General features: G+C 41.0%; 1 protein-coding gene across 3 annotated transcripts in view; it reads right to left on the bottom strand.

Annotated features, from left to right (window-relative positions):
* inpp5a (inositol polyphosphate-5-phosphatase A) overlaps positions 1-24503 on the bottom strand; it is a 157197-nt gene extending 132694 nt beyond the window's left edge. For 2 of the 3 annotated variants that reach the window (XM_080868670.1, XM_080868671.1), the window contains exon 1: positions 23964-24503. In XM_080868670.1, the coding sequence (XP_080724796.1) occupies positions 23964-24041 (78 nt within the window). In that variant the 5' untranslated portion in view covers positions 24042-24503. Of the gene's footprint in view, positions 1-19755; positions 19927-23963 lie in introns of those variants that run through there. The other variant, XM_080868672.1, reaches the window with a different exon arrangement.

Raw genomic sequence — 24503 nt, 5'->3', positions numbered from 1 at the left:
CCTGTCAGGCATTATGGCGGCTAACATGGACCGGCACATACATGAGTGGGGCACAGAAAGGAATTGGCAAGTATACCAGAGGCACAAAACACCAGCTACTGGTAGACGGGGTGCATGTGTGTGGATATATTTATTTAGCTATTTGCTAAATGTATCAGTATTCTAATATATGTTCTAACGTAGCTGACAGAATCAGTCTATAAAGCCTCCAATCCTTCCTGTTATTCACATATCGTGTTCAGACAGAAGGAGCTGTTTTAAGGAGTGAGAAAAGGATAATGAGGTTCTGAGTGAAATCGGTGTTCCGCAATCAACTTAAAATATAACATTTCAAATAGTAAAAAACCAAAATCAGTAGCTTTAAAGAAGATATTGAGGGGTACCATGACAAAAAAAAATCAATGTATGTAAAACACTGCTGCAACAGCCAAATAGAGTTTGGTGGGCATTAATATGCCTGAGCTCCACACCAAAATCTATATATAGGAAAACACTCAACCAACAATACTGTTAACAGAGCTGTGCCACTATCACAGCCTTCAGAACAAGACTCAAGCCAGTATTTCCTGTAAAATCTGAATACAAATAACTGCTGTTTTCTACACTACATTTTCTTTCAATCCAATTTACTCTAATCCCAAGAGTATTAAGAGTAGGGATGGGTACCGGTGTCCGGTGCCATGATGGCACCGGTTCTGACATAAACGGTAGTAACCAGACCGAAAAGCAGCGCACATTTCGGTGCTTTATTTCGGTGCCTTTTTTTCCTGAGCTGTGATACACTTTAGATTCTAGCCAATCATTTTACGTTTCCGAGGATAGTAGGCGGGGCCAGGTACGTACGTTCTTTTAGAGCAGAGCTACAGATTAAAAATGTCCAAGACGAAGCGGTCAAAAGTCTGGCTGTACTTCACAGCAAAATATGCAAACTCAGCAGCCTGCAACAAGTGCTTTAAGCTGATACTGTGATACTGTCAAAGGAGGTAACACCAAGAATCCGATGAAACACCTAGCGATGTATAGCATTTTGTTAAAAGCCGAGAAATGCGCCGTATTTGATAGCTTGCTGCGAGACCTCACACCGAGCGCATCTACTACCCCCAAAAACACGAAGAGGAGAGTCCTGGCCCCTAGCCCTGCCAGTGTAGCAGAAATGATGAGGATGATGATGCAGCAGCAGCCGCTCTTCTCTGCGTGAGTAGCTTCATGTTGTTCGAGTGTAATTTACGTTATTACATTAATGCATGTAAGGTGAACTAGCAAACATCATCATAGCTACATGCGGCTGTCTTCTTGTTTGATGGCAGATACTCCCTTCACCCTGGCCAAAAAGGCTAAAATGACCAAAGAAAAAGTGGAAAACAGTTAAACATGAGAGGTTTAGGACAAAGTTTGTGTTTTTTCCATTGTTTAAGCACTGCTTCCAGCCAAGAGTGATACCATATATGCCCCATAGCTGCAGAAAAGGCTAACATTGTTATCTTTTTACAAAAAACAGCTGAACATGAGAGGTTTTTGGACCAATTTTGTGTTCTCCATTCTTTAAGCACCGGTTTGAGCACCGTTTGAGCACCGGCACCGTTTCAAAAGTACCAATTTGGCACCGGTATCAGATAAAACCTAAACGATACCCATCCCTAATTAAGAGTACTCACATTTTGCATACTATTTAGAAATGTTCGCTTTCCAAGAAAAGTATGACCATGACACACATATTCCTGGATCGTATAGATGAGTGGGAGCTGTGATGTGAACATGCAAAGACAACAATGTTCACCTGAACAATGGCAAACAAGTTCCCAGGAACAGCAGGCTGCAAAACCTACATCCTGACCTGGCTCATTTCTATTCCTATCTTTAAAATGATTCACCATTTCAAGGCGTTCTGTGTTGCCCCTGTTGCTTTTCAGGCTGCATCGCCCATCAGACAGCACAAAACACCTCATCAGTTTTACAGATTCAACCACTCGGTTTCCTGTTTACCTAAGCCTGGTCCCATTCGTCATCTAATATATCTAATCATGTCTAGCGCTCGGTCCCATCATTCTCTGGTGGCCTTCCAGCAGAATGCAGACATATAATAATATGAGATGAAAATGTGTGCACAGTCAGACAGGATGAGGAGTGTACACTGGTCATCATGAGAGATGTGTAAACAGGAATTGAGAGACAAAGTTCCATGTAATCTCTGTGCTCCAGATGCCAAGTTCATACAAACTCACAAATAGCTTTTGGCTAGACACAAGGACTGTTATCGCTAACAAAATAAAACCGTTTTAGCCACCTCACACAGCCTGTGGCAAAGATCTCCACTGAGTCACATACACAGGACATTATGTGACTAAAACTGACCACGTGCATTTCACCTCAGTGGACGTGAGTTTAAGGCACACACACAAAAAAAAAACACACTAGATGTGCCTATGTGCACACACATACACGCACAGAAGCCCCCTTAATCTCTGATATTGGAGGGTTTAGGCTATAGAGCCAATATTTTTAGACTGTTTCTCACACTGACCCTACAGCCAAGTGTCATTTCACCCCCGCTGCAGTGCAGTGAGCAAAAATGAAGCTCTTAACACAATCAATGAATGACTAAGCGCACACTAATCACAATAACATTAGGTGCTAGAGAACAGTAAGAATAGCTATGGCCCCGCTCCTCTAGTGTGACACTTAATTAATCTGGTTTAATTTCTACTAATGGCTTCAGTTCAAACAAGGTGAAGAAGATTGAATTAAGTGTTAGAACTTATTAAATATTAGAATACAGTACATCATAAGAATATTATCAAGTATATTTATATGTGAGTATTTAACGCCTTAAAAATTCATGCCAACAACACTTGCCCCAAAATATCAAATATGATCCCGGGACTAATACAGATCCACTCCAGTGCCTAGATTAACTATAAATATGTGCATTGTTCTATATTAGTAAGACTAATCCAGAATAATACAATACACAGTTCCTAATAAACCCAATTAAGAATTAGAGGCCATTGTTTATACTGTAGAGCAGTGGTCCCCAACCCCCGGGCCTCGGACCGGTACCGGTCCGTGACTCGTTTGGTACCGGGCCGCGAGAGTTGAGGCTCAGGTGTGAAATGTATGGTTTTCAGGGTTTTTATCGGTTTTCAGCGTTATTTTGTTATCGTTTTTATCGTTTTCCTGGGTCTTTTCATGTGTGTTATGAATACATTTTCTTTTTTTCGGTACCGGTACTAGTTTTATTTTGTTGTATTTATCCGCGACACCTTAAAGGCCGGTCCGTGAAAATATTGTCGGGCATAAACCGGTCCGTGGCGCAAAAAAGGTTGGAGACCGCTGCTGTAGAGGACAATTATCTTCTCCAAAAGAGAGGCAGCCCTATAACCTCTACCAGGAGGTCACGTCATTGAATTTCTCAGAATATGTCTAATGTCTACTTTTTATGCATTCACATTCAAACAGACGCAGTTAACCACTGTTCCAGTTACACTGGTTACACTTTTCCAGTTACACTGGAACAGTCATCGACTAGGATAAAGCGTCGGTGTTAATCTGCCACGGCAGAAGGCGGTGCAGTTGCACAGTCACTTGATATAGAGCTGCTGGTGCTCACTTTCCTAGCTGCAAAGCTGGAACTAGAAAATAGGCTGGACAGTAAGGGTGCGAAGCAGATCACCATTCCCGGGAAGCTATCTTCTTAAGTGTCCCTTCAAGGCACTACTTTACCTCTGTCAGCAGCCAATCAGATAAGACACTGTCTTTGGCTGTCACCTCTCATTGTTAGTGTCTGCAGATACATTTGCGCGGGCATGAAATGCAAAAAACAAGTTTCTTTCACGTCTCTTATACTGCTCCTCTCATCATTATCAACTTACCTGTATGACTAATCAACTTATTATTAATATAACAGAATGTCCAAAAAAAAAAAATCAAACAACAACTTTTGTTTGCACTCCTTGAAGGTTGTTAAGTAAATCTTGCCTCTCAGAGTGACGGTGGCACTAACAGACCAGTACAAAACTATGGTCTTAAAGTAGCCCGATGCCTGTTTTAGGGTAATAAAAGAGTCAGTGAGTAAACAAAGGTCTGCTGGTGACTAGAGATGCTGCTATTCATGACAGCAGGGCGGAGGAGCTTAAAAATCTCTCTGCTCATTTCTCTGTGAGCACTGTTGCCCCAAAACTGTGTCCTTAAAACCATATAGCCTAGATAGAGCTACAGTATCAACACAGGTGCTTTATTAGGCCAAAATTCAACTGTGTGACTGCAGCTACACTCTGCCAATAACATCAGCTAGTTACGCAGATAATGACGAGTGCGAGAAACGACTTTAACTAGACACAGAACTAAGCTAGAGGTGTAAAGGTCAAAGCACACTGCCTGTAAAATATTATTGTTCTAGAGCTGCTGCACATATAAAGATCAGAATGATAGGCCACATGCAGAGCAAGCCAGGGAAAGTGTTTTAACAACGTGTTACAAGACAAAATCACCAAACTGATGCCAGCCCTTGTAAACCCGTGCGCTCTTCTGTGTTAGACAATTTTATATCCATTGGACAGTTTATATGATACGAGCAGTGTTTTTTCTTTTTTTTCTGCCATCAGTGGAATGTTTTTCAGTATCCCAACTGACACGCTGAGCAGACTTTGGAAAGAAACATACATTCAAAGTTTTATTTACAAGATTTAAAAAGGTTTCCACCTGTGCTATAGCTAAAGCACATACCCATAAAATCTAAATGAGCAGCATTAGCAGGTGAATAAATGTATTCCTTTTTTAGTAGGCATTTGTCTCCCTTTCTAACCAGCCTCTTGCTGGCCAAATTGGGTAATAAAAATCCGTGAAGCAGGCAAGGTGGAGACGGTACCATCTGTTCAGCTGCTACGTGAACTGGCACCTAAGACCTGGCCTGCCCGTAGAGCCTGAGAGATGCCTGTCTACAAGCCAGCAAGTGTTGACAGGCAGCAGGCAAACAGCCAGGAGAACCCTTCACATAAGTATGTGTGTGACTGTCTAGTCTTTTTTTTTTAATCTGTGACCTGTCAATTCAGTGCTGCTCACATCCATGTTACAAACACCTCTTTAATGTTCCAGTGGCAAATCTTTCTTCTATCAGTGAAGCCCACTGAAGCAGGTGATGGCCCTCTGATAAAGCAGAGGTGTAGATCCAAATGCTGCTACTGAAATAAAGCTCAATTTAAAATGCATCACAGAGAGAACTGCCATAAAAACTGCACAAGCAGCTTTATTTAGAGTCCAATAAGACTTTAATCCTTGCTTGATTGTTTTTACTTCTTTATTAACTTCTCCCCCGTTGTTGCTGCAGGAGGAAATCTTTGTGACATTCGAGACTCAAGACAAGAAATAATAATAGGATGTCTCAGACAAAGATATGTTTGTGGTTGCCGAGGTCTATATATATCTTCCAGAGGAGAGCAGATGTGGTGGGGAGATGAGGGAGGGTCTGTATTGTTCAAGCTGTCCGCAGTGGAAACTTTACTGTCGGTAGTGGAAGACCAAGTGATAACCCTGTGGAAAGGCCGGGAGTGATAAGGCAGTGCGGGGGGACCACACACACACAAAAGCAACACAAACAGGCACACATGGAAAACTGGCAAAGCCCCCGTGACCATTTTTTGAAACAAAGGGGAAATCTGCAGGGAGTGGTCACACTCCAGCTTAGTCCTTCACAGCTCAGAAACATCAGCACAGAGCTGCAGATGATCCTGCTTTCAGCTGTGTGACCACTATTAGTGTGATAAATGCTGCATCCTGTGTCACATCTAATGTTATTTCATTATTGCTTTAGGATGACTATTACTGTGTGAAAACCTCATGAAAAAGAAAAGCACGGGAATAAATAATATAACTAATGTAATGTCTGAATTCCACAGTGTGAATAACCTTTCTTAGACCTGAGATAGGTAACACTGCTGGGCTCATAAATCAGTTAAAGTAGTTCATCTGGCAGTAACATTTGACAGTAACATGTAGTGAAATAACAGATTAGTTTAGACTTTCTGTGTGGAGTTTGCATGCTCTCTTAACTGGTTATTCTAAATTTGTCATAGGTGTAAATGTGAATGTGGATGGTTGTCTCTCTCTCTGCATTAGCCCTGCCACAAACTGGGGACCTGCCCTGGTTGCACCCCACCTCTCACCCTGCGGCAGCTGGGACTGTCTCTTACCTTTAAGTTGCTAACTACTCTGTAAATACCCCATGATCCAATTATTTGCACCTTTCTGTACAAAAGGATTACTGATCAATACAAAAAAAAATCAGGATTCTGTATCAGTCACAGTGGCAACAGTGACTGCAATGCAAAGAAATCTAAAAAGAAGAGAAGACTTTGTTTTAAACATCCCTCTACATAAACAGCCATTAGACAGACAGAAAACTGATTATAACAGACTGTAATGCTGTTTGGAGATAAAAACAAAAACAAAAAACAACAATAACCAAATAATAATTAACAAATAGATGATCTAATAATCTATTAGTTTATCTATCAGTATTTTCTGGACAAAGAATGTCTGAGTTTTATATATACAGTAATATTGTGACGTTCACTAATGTCAACAAATAATGCATGCAGGTCTACAGTAATTGAGGGTCTTCTTTTTTCCTGCAGAAGTGAGGCTGAGAGTGGGAGGACTAATGATGCAGTAATTAAAGCAGACGCCAAGCTCCCGACACCACAGCAGCTTTCCGAGGAGTAACGCTCAATGCCATCCTCCTCTGCAGCTGGCTCTCAATTTACATGTGAGGGAAGGAAATAACATGAAGGTTCTGGATGCAGCACGACAACTGACCAGGCAAAAACCACAAAAGCTATATATTTCATTGTGCCGTGTCTTCAAACGTCCAGAGTCAAATGATGCAAAGATAAACCTGTTTGAAAGATGAAATGTAAAAGAAGCTACGTCAGTAGAGATGGAGAGTAAGTAACGAGTGCATATTAGCGTCACTGTGTATTATTGTGCTATCAGTGTACTTCTTGTCTTGCCTTAAATGGGAAGCAGAGGATGTCAAGCAGCCAGATACTGATGTTCACTGGGAGGCAGTGTTCCATTATGGCCAAGCAAGTTGTTGAGGCAAACCAGACACAGTTGTGAGTGGCAGAAGATCCACTTTTAACCGACGCAATACTCTGACTCATGCATGAACAGGCATTTTCATTCAAATGTATGTGTGTGACCTAATCATAGCTGATATTTATAGAAAGCACAGCATACAGTAACAGCATCCAGGTGCTCTGCATTACAGTATGTCTCCAGAGCAGGAAATCCTTAAGAACTAAGAGTCTGGAGGAAGAGTACGGTCATAAGCATAGTTAGTACCAGGCCCCGCTTAATGACTTGAGCAGGCCAGACAAGTTTGTACTTGTACCATAGGAGAAAAAAAAACAATGGCCTTAACAGGGAAATATTCACCCACGAACTGTACATGGATCAGAGACAATGAGCTCTCCCATCAAAGGCTTTGGGTTAAATAAACAGCTGTCCTGCTGGGAATGTGCACTTGGTTGTATATGGGGGGAAAAGGATAAAGGGAAATGGTGAGTGGAGAGGTCTCTGTAGGGCATAGAGCGAGTGAGAAGAAGCACAACCCAGCTGGTGAGGCATGTAGACACAAGGAGAGACGAGGCATTAAAGCTCACGAGTCCAAACTTTACGTTTCTGTCAAACTGTCAGTGAGCAACTTGGGGTTCTGCATGTTCCTAAGGATACTTATGCATGCAAACTGCAGACTTGAGCAGCCAGGGATCAAACCACCAACGCTCGCCTGAGATTTTTAGCCGATGCATCTATGGTATCAAATTAAAAGTCCTACATTCTCTTGTTCTTGAGTTATCGTGTTCACAAAGCTGGGTGTCCACGCCACCCCGCCTGACAAAAGGTGCCGGCATTTCGGTAGGAGATACTCCAATCCACTGTCTTTTTCTGCAGTTTATGGCTACAGTTATGCTTTTGGCTCAGGATATCGGCTTTGAGCTGAGAAATAGTTCATGTGACAATACTCTGAGCTCACAGGAGCTGTGGTCGTCCAAGATGGGGAAGTCTGAATTCGGGTATTTATTCAATATAAAATAAACTCTGATTTTGATGATCATGCCCATGTGGCTTTCTGAAGGGGCCTTCTGTTTAAATATCCCTTCACCCAGGCAAGAGGGCTGTCTTTATATATACATATTGACAGTTTCCTCTAGTTTCCAGTCCTAACTTTATATTTATATCAAAAATACGAGATGGGGTATTGATCTCACCTATCTTGATGGCAAAGATGCCATCAAAAAAACAAAACAAAATGAGTAGATAAAGAAATCCTAATTTAAAAAAAACGTCAGCTAACTTCTAATAAAGTGAACTACAAATATCTTTCACATCACAACGTTTAACCTACTTTTTACTCATCAGTGTGTGCAGCAGCAACCTCCTTCAAACCAATTTTAGCAGCCGCAGCTTCACAGTTTGGTTATCACCATCATCGTCACAACAGGCAACAGTCATTCACTGCTTGACGTTTTATTGCAGGCCGACTGACTATCCTGCTGTGGCTTATAAAGAGTCAACACATTCAACTGACCTTTGAAATCATTTAAACAACACACGATACAGGCCTTAATTTTGCAGCTTGCTGCAGTTAAATTACAAGATGAGGCAAGGACATAATTGTCTTTGAAGACATTAGAAGTTGTAATGACAAAAACAGAGTTCAATTAACATAATTTTTGTTTAAAAAATGAAAATCAAAATGAAGTACTACTAACCCTAACATATAATCAGACAGGGTATGTAAAAAAAAAAGAATCCACTGCAAAGCTTTTCTGTGACCAACACACAATTTTCATGCATCCCATTTCTAAACCTAACCCTACAGCTTCTGGTGATGTGGGGCAGGGCAGGGGAGGACAGACTAAACTCCAGGTCCTGCCTTTCAGCCTTTACCACAGCTCTTTTATTCAAGACGCTTGGCTTCTGTGGTGACAAAAGAGGTATGAACACTTCTGTAATCATTCAGTTTGTATGTCTCCCTCAGCAGACGCGACAGCCTAGAGAAAACGCAGCAGGGAAGAGAAACACGTGAGCATGTGTTGCTGTGAGTGTTTGACTATAACAAACAGTAAGTGTAAAAGTTTCATGTGAGTGAAGTGGATGTGGATCATAGATAAAAGCATAAGTGGACAGAAGGCCTGCTGTTGCTAAGCAAGCTCTTTAAAACACACTCTTTGGGTTTACAAGATGAAAGTCAGCCAAATTCCTTTGATAAACACCACTGACGCGAGCTAAAATACTGAACATAAACTGCACGCACAACTCCAGGTATAAACACCAACATGTTCACAGCAAGCTGTTGGAAACATAAACCTCTTACAGCAAACTCTGCTACATTTTTAGTGCACAAATACAAATGTTGAGAAAATCCTGGCTCTGGGTTTATGTTTATCGAGTGTAGAAGATCCCAGTTTGCTACACAATGCGCACGGTCGGCGAGTCAGCAAGGAGCTGTGAACTTTCCGACCACATCAACAGAAAAAAGAAACCGTTCACGTGGTGCATGGACAGAATCCCCTGTGTGCAACACCTTTATCAACTTACAGACAGCAGGTGAGAAAGAGGTTCCACTGAAACCCACGTGTGCTGATGTTAAAAGTTTGATGTCTAATATCACATGCAAAACAAGGAGATGCTCAACATCTATGAGCTTTCTAAGAAATCATCATATTGGTACTTTATGTATTATATACAGTACTGTGCAAAAGTCTTGTGTCCCCCTCACTGCCAGACCTCCAGGCTTTCTGAGAGTCTTTCAGTTTTGCTTTGAATATTGGTTGCTTTTATCAGAAGAATGTTTTCTTAGTGTCTTTGTTTTTTATGCCACTTAACACTGGCCTATGAATAATTCAAATATAAAAAAGACACCTAATTTAAGGGAAGAACCAGTGTGTCCATATGCATAAAAGACAACTTTAGGCGCTTTGTTACTAGAAAGTGTCACTATTACTATTTACTATTTGCTTCCATTTCTTTATCTGAAATTATGAAAAATGCCAAAGAATAACACAGTTTGACAGGCATAAAATAGTATTTTTCTACCAACAATTGATTCCCAGAGAGTTTTTAGCCAAAAACTTGGCACGTCTCAGCATGATGTACAGTGTGTCCTTGAAATACTTGAGGAAACTGGACAAGTGGAGGACAACAAAAGGAATGTGGGATCTAGAAACTATCTACAGCAGATGAGCAGTATGTTATGTCCTTAAAAAATAGAAAGAAGTTTGCATGCAGTACCTTCACAGTTTGATCCCCCATGCAATTCAATGTGAAAAGCACCTAACTGGCAGCAGCTTGATTTTTTCAGGCAATAACTCCAAACACATTGCCAATGTAGTAAAAGGATACAAAAACATACAATGGAACACTATCAGCCATCGACTGGCCTCCCCAGAGCCTGGACCTCAACATTATTGAAGCAATCTGGGATCATCTTGACAAAGAATGGGAAAAATAACTAATAATCTTAATAATCTGCACAAGTTTCAATAATCTGCTGCACCTATTTCCCACTTGTCTAACACAGCGTACAGAAATACGAGGTGGCAGATGACTTTCGCACAACACCTTACTTGGACTGCATTTCCTACTCTCATTTGTTGGCCTTCTTGCACGCCAGCACTGGCCTTGTCAAAATGATGCAAACACGTTTTCATTAACTCCACAGAAAACATCAAAACAGACTACTTTTTTTATCCATTTTTTGTAGTCAAGCTCTTATTAAAGGTGTCAGTTAGTTCACAGTTGTCAGCCCCTGTGATTTAGCATTCAAACTTCAATCTGCACAAGGACAATTCATCTTCTTTGTGTTGCTTCTCAGAGACAGCTATCTCAAAGTCTGAACAAATAAAGCCAAAGCTGCTGTATCTGCATCACAAGTTGTCAATAAAGGAATGTGAGATGTTCTTTCAATTGGATAAACGCACTATTAAGGTTGACGCTGAACAGAATATCATACCGCAGATTAGCAACTAACTTTACCACTTTACTGGACTTTCTGATCATTCCCCGGTCATCTTTGACGTTGACCTGGGTATCACTGACCCTTACTTGGAGGTTCCTCTCCATCCTACTCGGACTATTAACGCCGATACTGTGGTCAACTTCTCTACATCTTTTGTTAATTCTTCATTTAATATGTCGGACTGTTTTATCCCACACACACTTGAGAATTTTACCAATACTTTTTTAACTACATGTTCCTCGATTCTTAACACTATTGCACCTATCAAACACAAACGCCCCAGAACCTACTCGCAATGCTGGTTAAACGACTCTGTCCGTGTTCTACGGCGTTTGTGCAGGCGCGATGAGAGGAGGTGGAGGAATGATAGACTCCAGTCATCATATGACATTTTACGTATTAGCCGCTCGAAATTCCAATCTGCTGCCAGAATGGCTAAAGCAGCCTTCTTCGCTAAGATTATTACTTCTAATGGTGACAATCCTCGCATCCTATTTAAAATTTTTAACTCAGTGGTGAATCCTCGTCCCTCAATGCCACTCTCGTGCTCCCCAGGTCTCTGTGAAAAATTTTCAAACTACTTTCTAGATAAAGTTTTATCTCTTAGATCTACGCTTCCTTTGGTGGCTGACAGTATGTCTAATCCTGACTGTTCTGCTGCCTTACATCAATTTGAATTAATTTCACTTCCTACTCTGAAGCGTATAACTGAGAAATTAAATAATACTAATTGTGTACATGATGTTCTTCCATCTCGTATAGTCAAGGATTGTTTTAATGTAATTGGACCCTGTCTATTGTCTATATTGAACCTCTCCTTGCTTTCTGGTTATGTACCTTCAGTTCTTAAACATGCTTTTATTCAACCCGTTTTAAAGAAAAATAACCTGGATCATAGTGATTTTGCCAACTATAGACCGATTTCCAAGCTTCCTTTCTTGGCTAAAATCCTTGAGAAGGTGGTTCTACTTCAACTGCAGACCTACCTGGACGAGAATAATATAAATGATAAATTCCAATCAGCCTTTAAACAACATCATAGCACTGAATCAGCGCTGCTTCGTGTTTTTAATGATCTTTTACTTATGGCTGATAATGGTCGTCCTTCTGTTTTAGTTCTATTGGATCTTTCATCTGCATTTGATATGGTTGACCATAACATCCTAGTCGCAAGATTAGAGCACTCTGTTGGCATAAAGGGCACTGCCTTGGACTGGTTCAAATCTTACCTCTCCAATCGGCTTTCTTCGGTACATCTGGCCTCATCTTCCTCTTCCCCTGTACCTGTTTGCTGTGGTGTCCCCCAGGGTTCTGTGTTAGGCCCGACCCTTTTCTCACTGTATATGCTTCCTTTAAGCGCTATCTTTGAGAAATACCACATTGCTTTTCACTATTATGCGGATGACATCCAGATTTATTTTGAGTTACATGATGATCTCGCTTTATCTTTAAATAACTTTCGTGAGTGCATGAGTGAGGTCAAGAAATGGCTGTTGGCAAATACTCTTATTCTCAATGAAAAAAAGACTGAAATCATGATTTTTGGCAGTAATGCCCTTCGCGCCAAACTTCAAGATGCCTTTGGCTTTCTTACTAGTTCTTTCTCTGATACTGTCAGGAATCTGGGTGTCTTGTTTGACAGCTCCTTTAAACTTGATAAACAGGTGTCTGCTGTTGTCAGATCTAGTTTTTATCAGCTTCGTCTCATCTCCAGGGCCAGACACTATATCCCGTATAATGACTTAGAAAAGCTCATTCATGCTTTTGTAACGTCAAGACTAGATTACTGTAACTCACTCTATTCTGGTCTCCATGTTACCCTTCTACATAGATTACAGACAGTTCAGAATGCTGCGGCACGTATTCTAACTAAAACCAAGAAGTTTGACCATATTACTCCGGTTCTTGCTGAGCTGCATTGGCTGCCTATCAAATACCGTATTCAATTTAAAATTTTGCTGCTTACTTTTAAAATTATCAATAATACTGCACCAACCTATCTTAAGGAACTTTTAAACCCTTATGTCCCTGCCAGGGCTTTAAGGTCATCCTCGCAGTTATTGTTAGTTCAGCCCAGATCTCGGTTGAAATCTAGAGGCGATCGATCGTTTGCCTTTGCTGCACCTGAGTTATGGAACAGCCTCCCGATTGGCATTCGGGAGTCTGATTCTATTTTTTCTTTTAAAGCACGCCTTAAAACTTATCTTTTTGAACTTGCCTTTTCTACCCGTTAAATGCTGACTGTTAACTGCGACCTATTGCATTAACTTTTTACTATTCCTTCATTTTTGGTGTTCTCTATCATGCGGCACTGGGTCTGCTATAATCTATGTGCTGCAGTCCATTTTATTAGTGGCTTTCTACTGTGAACATTGTCTGCTGTTCTTATTATATTTGATATTAATGCTCTTAACTGTATTATTTTATTGTTTTTTTGTAAAGCACTTTGGTATGCCTAGGCTTTTAATGTGCTCTATAAATAAAGGTTGTTGTTGTTGTTGTTTACCATGCAACATTATACAAAACCTGCAATCAGTGCCAGCTTTTAGTATCTGTATTATTGGGCAACGACCTTCACTTACAGGAAGAAAGAAAGAAACCTCAGAGTTACTATCTAAATATGCAACGTATATCCTCTGATACAATATCTCGACAGGCAGACAAGTCTGGACACGGAGCTGCTTTGGAAAATGAACTAATGCTACAACAAATTTTTTCCATCACTGATCATTCTGTTTTGTCTATTAAGCGAGCAGTAGTTGTAGTAATAGTTAGTAGTAGTTATAAAATGCCTTCTGTCATCTAACCCACAGTTTAACACGCCAACTCAGCTAAAAACCAAACTATTTATCAAACTACTTTTGCAGAAAAATGTCAATATGTGCAGAAGAAGCACATCTGGACACTTTATGTGGGACATGACCCAGCTTACCAACCCTCTAACCCAGCTTGCTAAAAGAACCCGGTTATCTCACCATGTAAATATCATAAACTAGTTAGCTAATATGAACCTCTCTAAATTTGGTTTACTTTTTACCTTGTGCTTAATATAAACCTGTTGGCTCAGGTCAGCAAAAATAAGACTTGCACAGCGACTTGATAGAAATTTTGCACTAAATCGAAAGTCTCCTGTTCTTGGGATCTGACATTATTGATCTTTTTTCCTCCCATTGCACATAACCTACTGTAATCCTGAGTGGAGTTTCATGAGCCATCACTCTTGTATCTTCTGGGAATCTTATGAATGAGTCTTTAGACTCATCAAGGGGCTGGGTGGGGAGCTGTCCCCTCACTTGCTTTCCCAGCTGGGATAATTATGTTTCTTGGAGTAAACCCAAACTTCCTTTGCACCGCATCAACACTCCCACCCTTATCCCTTATCTGGGCCCAGTGGGACCTGGCCATTCTTTGTCCGGGTCTTTTCACAAAACCATTATCAAATCCTCCAGAGTAGGGTCAATGACCTCAAGGAGAAAAAAAAGTGGCCATCTCAAGCCACTGTAAAATCCCTGTCTCCTGGTATGTGTTACCGAGAGCCTGTATCTGGATTCATATATATGGCTGTGACTGTGAGTGCATCCTTTCCCCCAAGAGAACCCCAATATAAACTCTACTGTCTAGTTTGCCTGTTGTTCAGGCAAACTAGGTGGAAACAGCATGTTCCCCGCATGAGCAACACGATCATATGTAGACTTTTACTGATTTGGGCCTGAACTGACTTGCCTGCTCAGGTACCCAAACCTGGTATTAAACAGCAAAAAGAAGACTTTATTATCTGAAAACTAAAAATAAGCACTATCTAGCTTATTATTTAGCTGAAGAAGCCCCATAAATTCAATATGACACAGTCAGAATTTCATCTGAACTTTCATACAGAGTTTGGGGCAGATTTACTGACTAGCTGGTTTATTTAATTGTTCAAAACTGTTGCTTTAGACGCATTAATTTCTGTCATATGTGGTTATAGTGTTTAGGGTTTTTATTAAACAGGCAAAGCTTCAAATAATGACATCTGCATATGGCCAAGAACTCCCTGTGATCCAAAACTCAGGCTTCAGGCTGGTTTCTGGGAGTTTTTTCTACTGTTTAAGCCGCATGACATCAGCAGCAGCGAATCTCCCAAATATGGTCATCTTTGTCTCAAACCTCTTTCTAAAAGCAGAGAAGGCACCCGAAATAAAACTGAAGACTGCAATGCTACTAATAAGATATTTTACTTTCACCACATTTAAGACTTTTCAGGGGATCAGTGGAAATTCCACAACACCCCTACCCCCCCCCAAAAACCACACCAAAGTGGTTTTAATTAAATCTTGTGGTTTCCAAAAATAAATTCAAACAAAGCACCAAAAATAAAAGAAACCGTTAAAACTGTGCATCAAAGAATAACACACAAAAAAAATCAGATCACAACTCCCTTATTGTTCCCACTGTAACAGTGATAGGTTGAAACAAGGCGGTGAGACTGGCAAACATTCCATCTTGGCATTGACTGGCTGTGCAAAGGAAACCAAAATGAGCATATCGTTTATTAGCGCTCATACCAGAAATTCACACGCGCCTCAGCTGATCTGATAACGTGCGGACAGCGACAGGTTCGCTGGCATCAGAATGGGTGTCCACATCTTACTTCCCTGTTCCAAACTTGTGGAATACATTGCTCTTTCTAGCAAAAAAAAAAAACAAATGCCAGATTCCTGAAATTCCATCCGTACCTTCTTAACTCAGTAGCAACCTGTCCAGAGTCCAATCCAGGCCTATTAAACCACAAAAGCAGCCCAATCCACTTAAAGAGCCTTAGTTTTTCTTGCCTTAGCATAAAAAACAAATACACTGATTTTCACTAGCAGGTGAGACGTCAGCTGAGTGAGCGAGCACACAGTGCTGAAAGAATGTGGCCATATGTTGCTCAGACCACCTCTTAATGTGGTCCGAGTGATCAGACCTCAACAGGTCAGGCTGGAGAGTTTGCAGGAGGCAAACGTGCATGTCTGATATACCTTTTCAGTCTGTGGTGCAGCAACTTTTTCCACTTCTGAAATGAGGCTTTAATGCAAATATTGCGTAAAATTTCACAACATGCAAAACACTCATTTATTGCATTGAGGTTTTCTGCTGATACCAGGCTCACGAAACCCTTATACATTGTCAGTACCACCAAAGAGTAATTTGCAACAAAAGCATCTGCTTTTGCACCTCCCAAAAAAGTATGTTTCTTATAGTAGCACTGAAAAGAAGAAATTGCACTCTCATCGTAAAGTTTTAACAACAACAACAATGGATGCTCTATAACTAATATTAAGATGCACATTTACCAATGACTGGTGCTATAAGAGAAATGTGGTACTTGAAAGTCTGGGCTGCTGTTCCCTTTTGGTGCCATCTTTCAGCCTTCCTTCCAACATCTTTTCCTTTTTGAAATTCTAATTCCACGTTATGACAGGATGGAGCAGGGTTAGCGCAGGGAGAACACCAAAATAGCATCATCTGATCTTTCTTTCATAAACCTTTCCACTCCTGCAGCAACACACTGGGACAGACTTTGGCAGCGGAAGAAACGCGAAAAAATAAAGCAGTCAGCTTAAGTATTTAGTCACAGTCCTGGGCCGTTGAGCTCCTCGGTAAAACACGGGTTACACCAAAAAGGATCCGATATTAAGAAGAAAACCCCCCATCCTACATCGTTAGTTTCCTCCTCTTCCATCTCTTATCAACACTGCATCACGTCTGGGATCACACATTCGCACTACTATTGCCAACACTATAAATACACACCATGAACGCACAACTACATTATTCAGTTTGGGAATTCACTAGCATCTGCCATGTGACTGGCAGCTATATTTAGCTTCCAGGGTCTATGTGGGCTGCAGCAAAATCATCGCTTGTTCAGAAGGAAAAATGCATTTTTAACCACTTTGCTTCTCACCTCTAATGAGACGCAGAGGTTGCGTGGGGTAACAACAAAAAATACTTCCTCACCACACCAGACATTTGATGTAATAGTTACTGAAAATACTGGCAGCTAGCCTCTTGGTTTGAGGCAGGTGCTTTTTTTTTCCTGCTCTGTTCCATTTTTAGTGGTGTAAATATGCCAGCTCAGTGGGATCCAAGCTGTGAAAGCCTGAGCTAATGAGCTGTCTGTCAGTGGACAGGACAGATACAGAGAGAAACAAGAGACGAGATGGAAAAGAAGTTGGAAGACAGAACCCACAAAAGGGGACATTCATAGTAATTTATTGCTTCACCATATGGTTATATTGGCTGAGTAAACAAAAGATGTATATGTCATCAAAAACAGAGTGGATTTCAACTGAATGAAAACTACAGTAAGATGAGCCAATAGTAGTAGTAGTAAAGTACAGTAACAACTCTGCCCTACATGTAAGGTAGCTGAAAAATGGGCATCTGTTTGTCAGATTTTAATCATTTAGCGTAATCACAGGGAGCTCTCCAAGGACAAATCTTCAGAAGTCATGATATGATCTCTCAGTTACTATTACTTTCAGTTTAAACCAGAGATTAAATACTGGATAAGGACACTCAAGTCACACCTACATTGTTTCCTCCGAACCGTAACGGAAACCTTTTCATTCTCTCACTTTTTTAAGCAGCACGATTACACACCATGTCAACACAGAAGGCGTGGCAGGAGGAGCGCGTTAGCTGAGCAGCAGCCTCGGAGCCCCAGTCAGTGTCTACACAGGAGGCGATCGGGCTCCTGTTGAGCTGTAGGTCAAATTGAAACATCCAAAGCAACAAAGATTACAGAAAGACAGCCCTGTTCAGCTAATGTCCAAATATTATATTAGGACATAATATTGGATTTTTTCACTAAAACACTGATAAAAGTGGACTGCTGCTGTTATTTCTTTTTAGGAAAGACAAACTTAACTATTCTTTATTGAGAGGCAGGCTTGACCCTGAAACTGCATGCTCATTGGCTAACGACTAGTGATGCCATTGAGTGTGCAGTTTTGTACTGCAGACAATCCTCCATCTTGAAACACGTTGAGTTGTCCACCAAATGGGAAATGATACGACCACCCCGACCTCCCCAAATGGTTGCCAGTGGTTCCTGGAGGTTTCTGGCTGTTGGGTGCAAAGACGTTGCTGCTCCAATAGCCTCCTAAAGACCTCCACAGCTGCCTGTAATTTATAATGTTAGCCCAGAAGTAGATTAAATTTTTAAAAGTGTGACGCAAACCGTAAATTCATATAGATTGTCTTCAAAGTTAAAGCTGTTTGTGCCTATATTGTGGTTGTGAAAATTGCTCAGCAACTGCATTTTTGTGATATTATGTAGCACTCTTCATGTCTAATGCATATTTGGGCAGAACTACTGAAATAGAAGCTCAAACCATGTTTTATACTGGCTTACTTACCCAAGCGTAGCATTTATTTTGGTTTATCAAATGGCCAAAAATAAAGGGAAAAAAATTCAGTGCTTAACCCATTTAATCCCAAATTTTTCCCTGCAAAATAAGTGCATGTATTTTATTCCTTAGACTTCCCCTACACATAATTTGTTTTAATGTCATAAGGGGTTAAAATGGCAACAATTGGGATCGATCATGTCTACACGTGCAGTTATCCTCCAAAAGTATATTCTGAGCCAGAAAAAAAACCCTGAGTTATGTTCTGGAAATAGTTTGCTGCTGTTATTTTTTCTTTTACCCAACAGGGAGTAAAAGTCTGCCCTCTGAAAAAATTAAAAACCAGGGCTGTGAGAGGTCACAGTAGAGCTGGGCGATATGAGATTTTTTCATATCACGATATGTTTTTTTCGTTTCAGGCGATAACGATATCTATCACGATATAAGCCAAATAACTATATTTGTAAGATTTAAATGTGCCGTTGCTCACAAGTAAAATGTGAAATAATCAGCAGCTTGTTTTTATTTAAATATTTATTTCCCATAATAAGTTCAACAGGGTAGATGTACTTAAGGAACATGAGACTTTTTCAGATAAATAAAGGCAAATATTGCAAACTACACAAAAGGCAGCCGCTAAAGCGTTTAAGTTTCAAAATAGAACAAACGAAACAGACTAAATTGTCAATTCCACTTAGAAACAAAATATTAATTGTAAAAATAAATCTTAGTTTGTTTTACAGAATAACAGAGAAAACTGACTAACTTTTGTCAATATCAAATAAACTGAGAACTAAAAGGAAATTCTCAATCTCTCCTTGTTGTATAGCTGAGCTTTTCAAACAGTTTTAACAGTTACTTTAGTCTGACAAAAGCCGAATGACAAATTAGCGCTTCCAGTCAGAGACTGAGGCTACGTCCACACGTACACGGGTATTTTTGAAAACGGAGATTTTCCGTTTTCGTTTTAAAAAATAATCCCGTCCACACGTAAAGGCAGAAATGAAGGAAAACGCTGCTATGAACATGCCAAAGCAGCAGGTGGCGCTAGATTCCTAACCGTGCAGAAATGTTGGCCAATCAGAAGTCTAGAAGCCTCGGTGGGAAAAAGTAAACAAAGCTGGGGCATAGAAGCAGAACAGAGTCGTGTGTGTGGACGGACAGTAACTGTGTGTATATGTAAGCATTTAAACACTGCAGAGATTAGAATTAACAGTATTGTAGAAATTCATTTCACCGAAACAATAACGTGGCGCACAGTGTGACGCATGCACCAGTTTATTGTATTTCCAGACTTGCTTTCGGCACAATTTACAGTGCGCGCTACTCTGTTTTTTGTCAGACTTGAAATAGCCGAAATACCTTCACACTACGGAGCTTCTATGGCTCTTCCGTTCGACAATCTCTCCGGCATTGGAACCATCATCTGTTTTCTCTTCGGTCACGCTCGGTTGATTTTTCTAGTCGGCACACTCATTTCCTCCATTACCCGGGCGGTACGGTGGCTGGCTGCTTCCCAAACAAACACACGTGCGGCTTGGCACTTGTGCTGTACGTAACAAGTCACGCGACGTGACGCTGCGGCTGTGATTGGTTCGGCTCTGCGCTACTTAGTTTGGATTGGCTGACCTTTTTTTTATTTTTTTTATTTTAAGAGGACAAGAGCGGCGAGGTCTATCGCGATAGCTTAATTTCTCTATCGAGTAAAAGTTATATCGCGATACATATCGTTATCGTTCTATCGCCCAGCTCTAGGTCACAGCGGGATAATTTGATGGCAACAAAGTCTGGCCAGCACAGTGTCCCCCTTTAACAGACAGAGACTAAACACTCCAGGGTTTTCTGAACATGATTACCCAATGATAATTGAGCTCAGCTCCGGCACTTAACTAATTCTAACCAATCATCAACCCTTTCAGACACAATGGCACCTATTTCTAAGGTGCAAAGAGAAAAGCATAAAGTGTGAATTGGTCCAAACTAGTGCAGCTACAGCATCTTCTACAGTTTGACTTGTTCCACCTGAATTAGAAAACCAATTACCAATTAGTTCATTTATTTTCCCCCTTTATCCTGTCTTCACCAAGCTTACACTTCAGTGGGATCATTAATCTCCATCTGTGCTTAATTATGCAAAACAGGGTGGCTCAGGAATCCAGCAGGACCCATGGGACACCTACTGTGTTTTCACACTGTGGCTTCAGGAAGGGAAGAGTTTATAAAAACCTAGCCCGGAGAGAACAGGTCCCGTATACGGTAATGATAGCTTCCTTTTCTGGTAGTAGTTTAATATGCTCAAGTTCAACATGTATCAATATATGGTTGAGATAAATTAAGAAAATTTGTTACACAGGAAGCCAGCATTTGAGCTGCAGTGGCAGAAACCTCAATACGGCTCTTTACTTTACTGCTTTACGATGCTAATGAAAAAAATACCTGACTGAAACAGACACGGGACAGGGATCAGCACGGGACTGAATGGACATAAATAATAAGAAGAAAGACTTCAGAGTCCTGTTGTATGTGGTGCTGGGGTCAATTCACAACAAAAGTCAAAGGGCAAACAGACCACGGGGGGAGGGATGCTTCCTTAGAGCCACAAAAGCGAGCGTGTGAGAAAACAAAAGACAGATGAAGGGTAAACCTTGATGGTCGTTTTAAACACAGGACAAACCAGTGTTTGCTCCCATAATTGGATTCACTGAGCATGGTTCACAAGGCCGACAGCGAATGGCTTGAGCTCGAGGACGATTCTGTAATGCTTATCAAACAATAACTGATAACTACAGTTATCGCATCAGCTTAATTACACACCGAGGCTGACCAAGAAAACACTGGTTTTAATCGCATGGACCACGAGAATGGGTTTAAACTGCGAGACCCAAATGAATACTGTTAGATGCTTTGAAAAAAAGCCAAACACTTTTAAGTTCCTGTTCGATGTAAAATGTCAAGATCAAAATGATTCAAATTCATTTGAAGTCTTGGCAATGGGACTGCGGCTGTAGGCAGGTGTTTCGAGCTGTTTTCACACATGCACTGCAGACAGCACAGAGGTGCACACAAGGACTGAAATATTACCTGCAGTCGGAGTGGATCATAGTAGATATTCAGCCTGCCGGCTCCCCAAGTAAAAAATGTGAAGTCACATTGTACCAATATGCGAATAATACAGGTACAGCAAATAGTACAGCATTCACCGCTAGCGAGCGGGCTATAGCACTGCATCCTGCACCCCTACTCGGGCAACTTCCTCGCCTAAACCGCACAGAGCATTTCCAGTACTGCGAGCATGGCTGAAGTGGACCGTTTCCTTCTGTGATGCATGTGAGAAAGACTGCACTGGCCAAAAGTTGATGTCTGAAAATGACTGATGACCATATAACATAATGTTAGCAGCATTACAGCAACACCGGTTTGTTTACAATAAAAATTAGGCTTATAGCAGGTACTGCTTTATACTGTTTTTTGTGTTTCTATTATTTAGCCCCACTTTTTTCTCGCGCGAACTGCCTGTAAGTGTCAGAAACCATTTTTCTAGTTCAGGACATGATTTCCCTCCTTTTTTTAAAAATATGTGTATGTCTATATATATGTGCCCGTCAAGCCCTTTTGAACCATCACATGTGATTGGGCCATAGGAACAAACTGATCTGAATCGATGACAGAATATAAATTTTTAGGTGTGTTTGTCTTTATGTACAAGAACATAAAACATTGAGGTTTCTAGGGTGCACATTTGTCTTAACGGCAATAATAACAATATAACAGTAATAATAACGATAATGATGATAATAGTAACTACACATATATGGGTTTTTGCCTTGATCATCTCCACTGTGCACTAGACGGAAAGACTAATAAAATAATGCGACATAGGCTTCCTTCCATATGGTTCCCCACAGGCGTAATAGGACGTGATCTAACAGCTGCCATCAGCTCACCTTACTGAGCAAATCTTGTCAAGTATCCACGGTCATCTAGTTCTTATTTTTAAGCCTTTCACCTATAATTTTAGTCTACCAAAAGAAAAGAAAAACAATCAGCGTATCAACCAATACTTGCAGATTAGCTCTACGTGCTAAAATCACACCACAACTGCATGTTACATCTGTTAGTGATGGGTTTATATTTGTAATGTTTGCAACATTACAGTAGCAGTGCAAGGTCGAAAAAGAATATCTGCCATTTCAAGACAAGACTCAGTTAGATGATATCGTACTATACATGCATATTCTGAAGGCCTGACACAGTTTATATTGCATCTTGGCGAATTAGTGTCAGGCTGCATTTCCTAGCGCGCAATTTAAAACAGACTAAAAGTGGAAACGGTATTAAAAGCAGTTAACAAAGACTTCATTCAGCCCACATATTCATCATAAGGATGCAAACACATCAGAGACTAGATTGCCTTATGCGTGACCTGCACACCCACTCAAAGCAGGAAACATGGATATTACATTTCAATTCAGAGTTTAGTAAGGAAAAAAAGCCAGAAAAATAGCACAGGACACCCAAAGCTTGGTGCTTGTGAGTGGTGGCAGGCTATTTATAGGCTTACTCCAGTCAGAGAGATAACTCTTTCCTTATGTTGTGGATCGGCACTTCACAAGAGTGAGAGAAGAAGAAGAGGGGGTACTCAGTGCTGACACAACACTGAAAGTGACAGAAAAGTGTTTGCCCCTCAACTTGGTGCCAGCAGGTACCAGACTACTTTCGTAGACCAAGTGAAAGATAATTACATAATAATGACAAAACAGATGTCATTCAACAACTTCAACTGGCACGCCTAATAAGGCCTGACACACCTATTTTAGACATAAGACGTCTCTGCTGTCTTGACATGTGCATGTGGCACTGTCAAGAGTGGATATCTGAATGCTGCCTGCTCTCCTAACATCTCTGTTATTCATAACACTGGCTGCAGGACACATTTGACATGAATGGAGAAAAGGAGCAAAACATCAGTTGCTGCTGCACTTGTTTTTTTTAAAGCTGAATAACGACTATTTTATACACTCTGTATCACATCAACTAAAAAATAATAATAAAAAATACAGTTCTGATACAGACAGGATGCATGTTTGGTTTTTACTGACTGTGATGCACACAGACTGCTTCACATCAGCCTAGAGGGTGAGTCTTCAAATAGTAAACAGCTACTGCATCCCTGATTAGCTCAAGTTACAGTCAGTGGCAATACTACAGTAATAACAAGCTACGGGTTATCTTCCCGCCGCCGTGCATACACAGCAGGCAAGAAACCAACCCAAGAAACATGAGAGAAAAAGTGGGTCACTGCATATGTTGAACACGTAACCCGTAAAGACAGACGGGTGTACGGTGTGTTTTTAAGGTTGTCAGAGGGCCCCCGGTATAACGGTACAGTAGCTGTTTAAGCTACCGCACGCGACTTGACACATACACGAGTCGTGACCAGCTTTGATATTATTTAGCATGATAAAAGACACGGAGTTGACCGTGTGGCGGGAGAAATAACGAAGCTAGAACTAAGCATTGGCGTGAAGAGACAGCATTGACAGACTGTGTTTATCAATGGGGAAACTCACATCCTCGAACAGGGATCCAACGTTGGCTGTCACCAGCAGTATTCCTGTGCCTTGCGCTGCTGTCAGCTTCCCTGCCATAATTCTCTCTCTCTTATTTCTCTCTCTCTCTCTCAGGTGGGTTGTGGACTTGTATAGCGGACTTTAAAGGTAAGAACCTTTAAAAAACAACAACAACAACAACAACGTGAAGAAGAGGCCCGTGAATGTCTCACGAAACTGGTTAAAACACTGCGAATTTGCGACTGGAGCCCGGGTTGAGGTTGCTTGGCTGGAGCATATTTTTCAGCAGTGGCCGTACATCTACTAGGAGTTGCTTTGCAGTAGAAGGTCCGTTGGTGGTGGTGGCGGCGGTGGCGGTTTAGCGTGCTGTTTCTCGCGCTACTTTTTCACGTTCAGAGCCATCGTAAAAGTTTCGGTTTTAATCCACGGCGAGTGCAGGAGGGCTCTGGTTCATTCCAGCGACGAGTGTTTCCCTGGCTTTTGTGCAGTGTAAAAGTCTCCCTCCTAAGGCAGGACGCTTTGCCAGGACCATTGCCTTCA

This window comes from Rhamphochromis sp. 'chilingali' (genome assembly GCF_963969265.1).
Source record: "Rhamphochromis sp. 'chilingali' genome assembly, chromosome: 20".
Taxonomy (NCBI): Eukaryota; Metazoa; Chordata; class Actinopteri; order Cichliformes; family Cichlidae; genus Rhamphochromis; species Rhamphochromis sp. 'chilingali'.
This window is presented reverse-complemented; position numbering and strand designations above follow the sequence as displayed.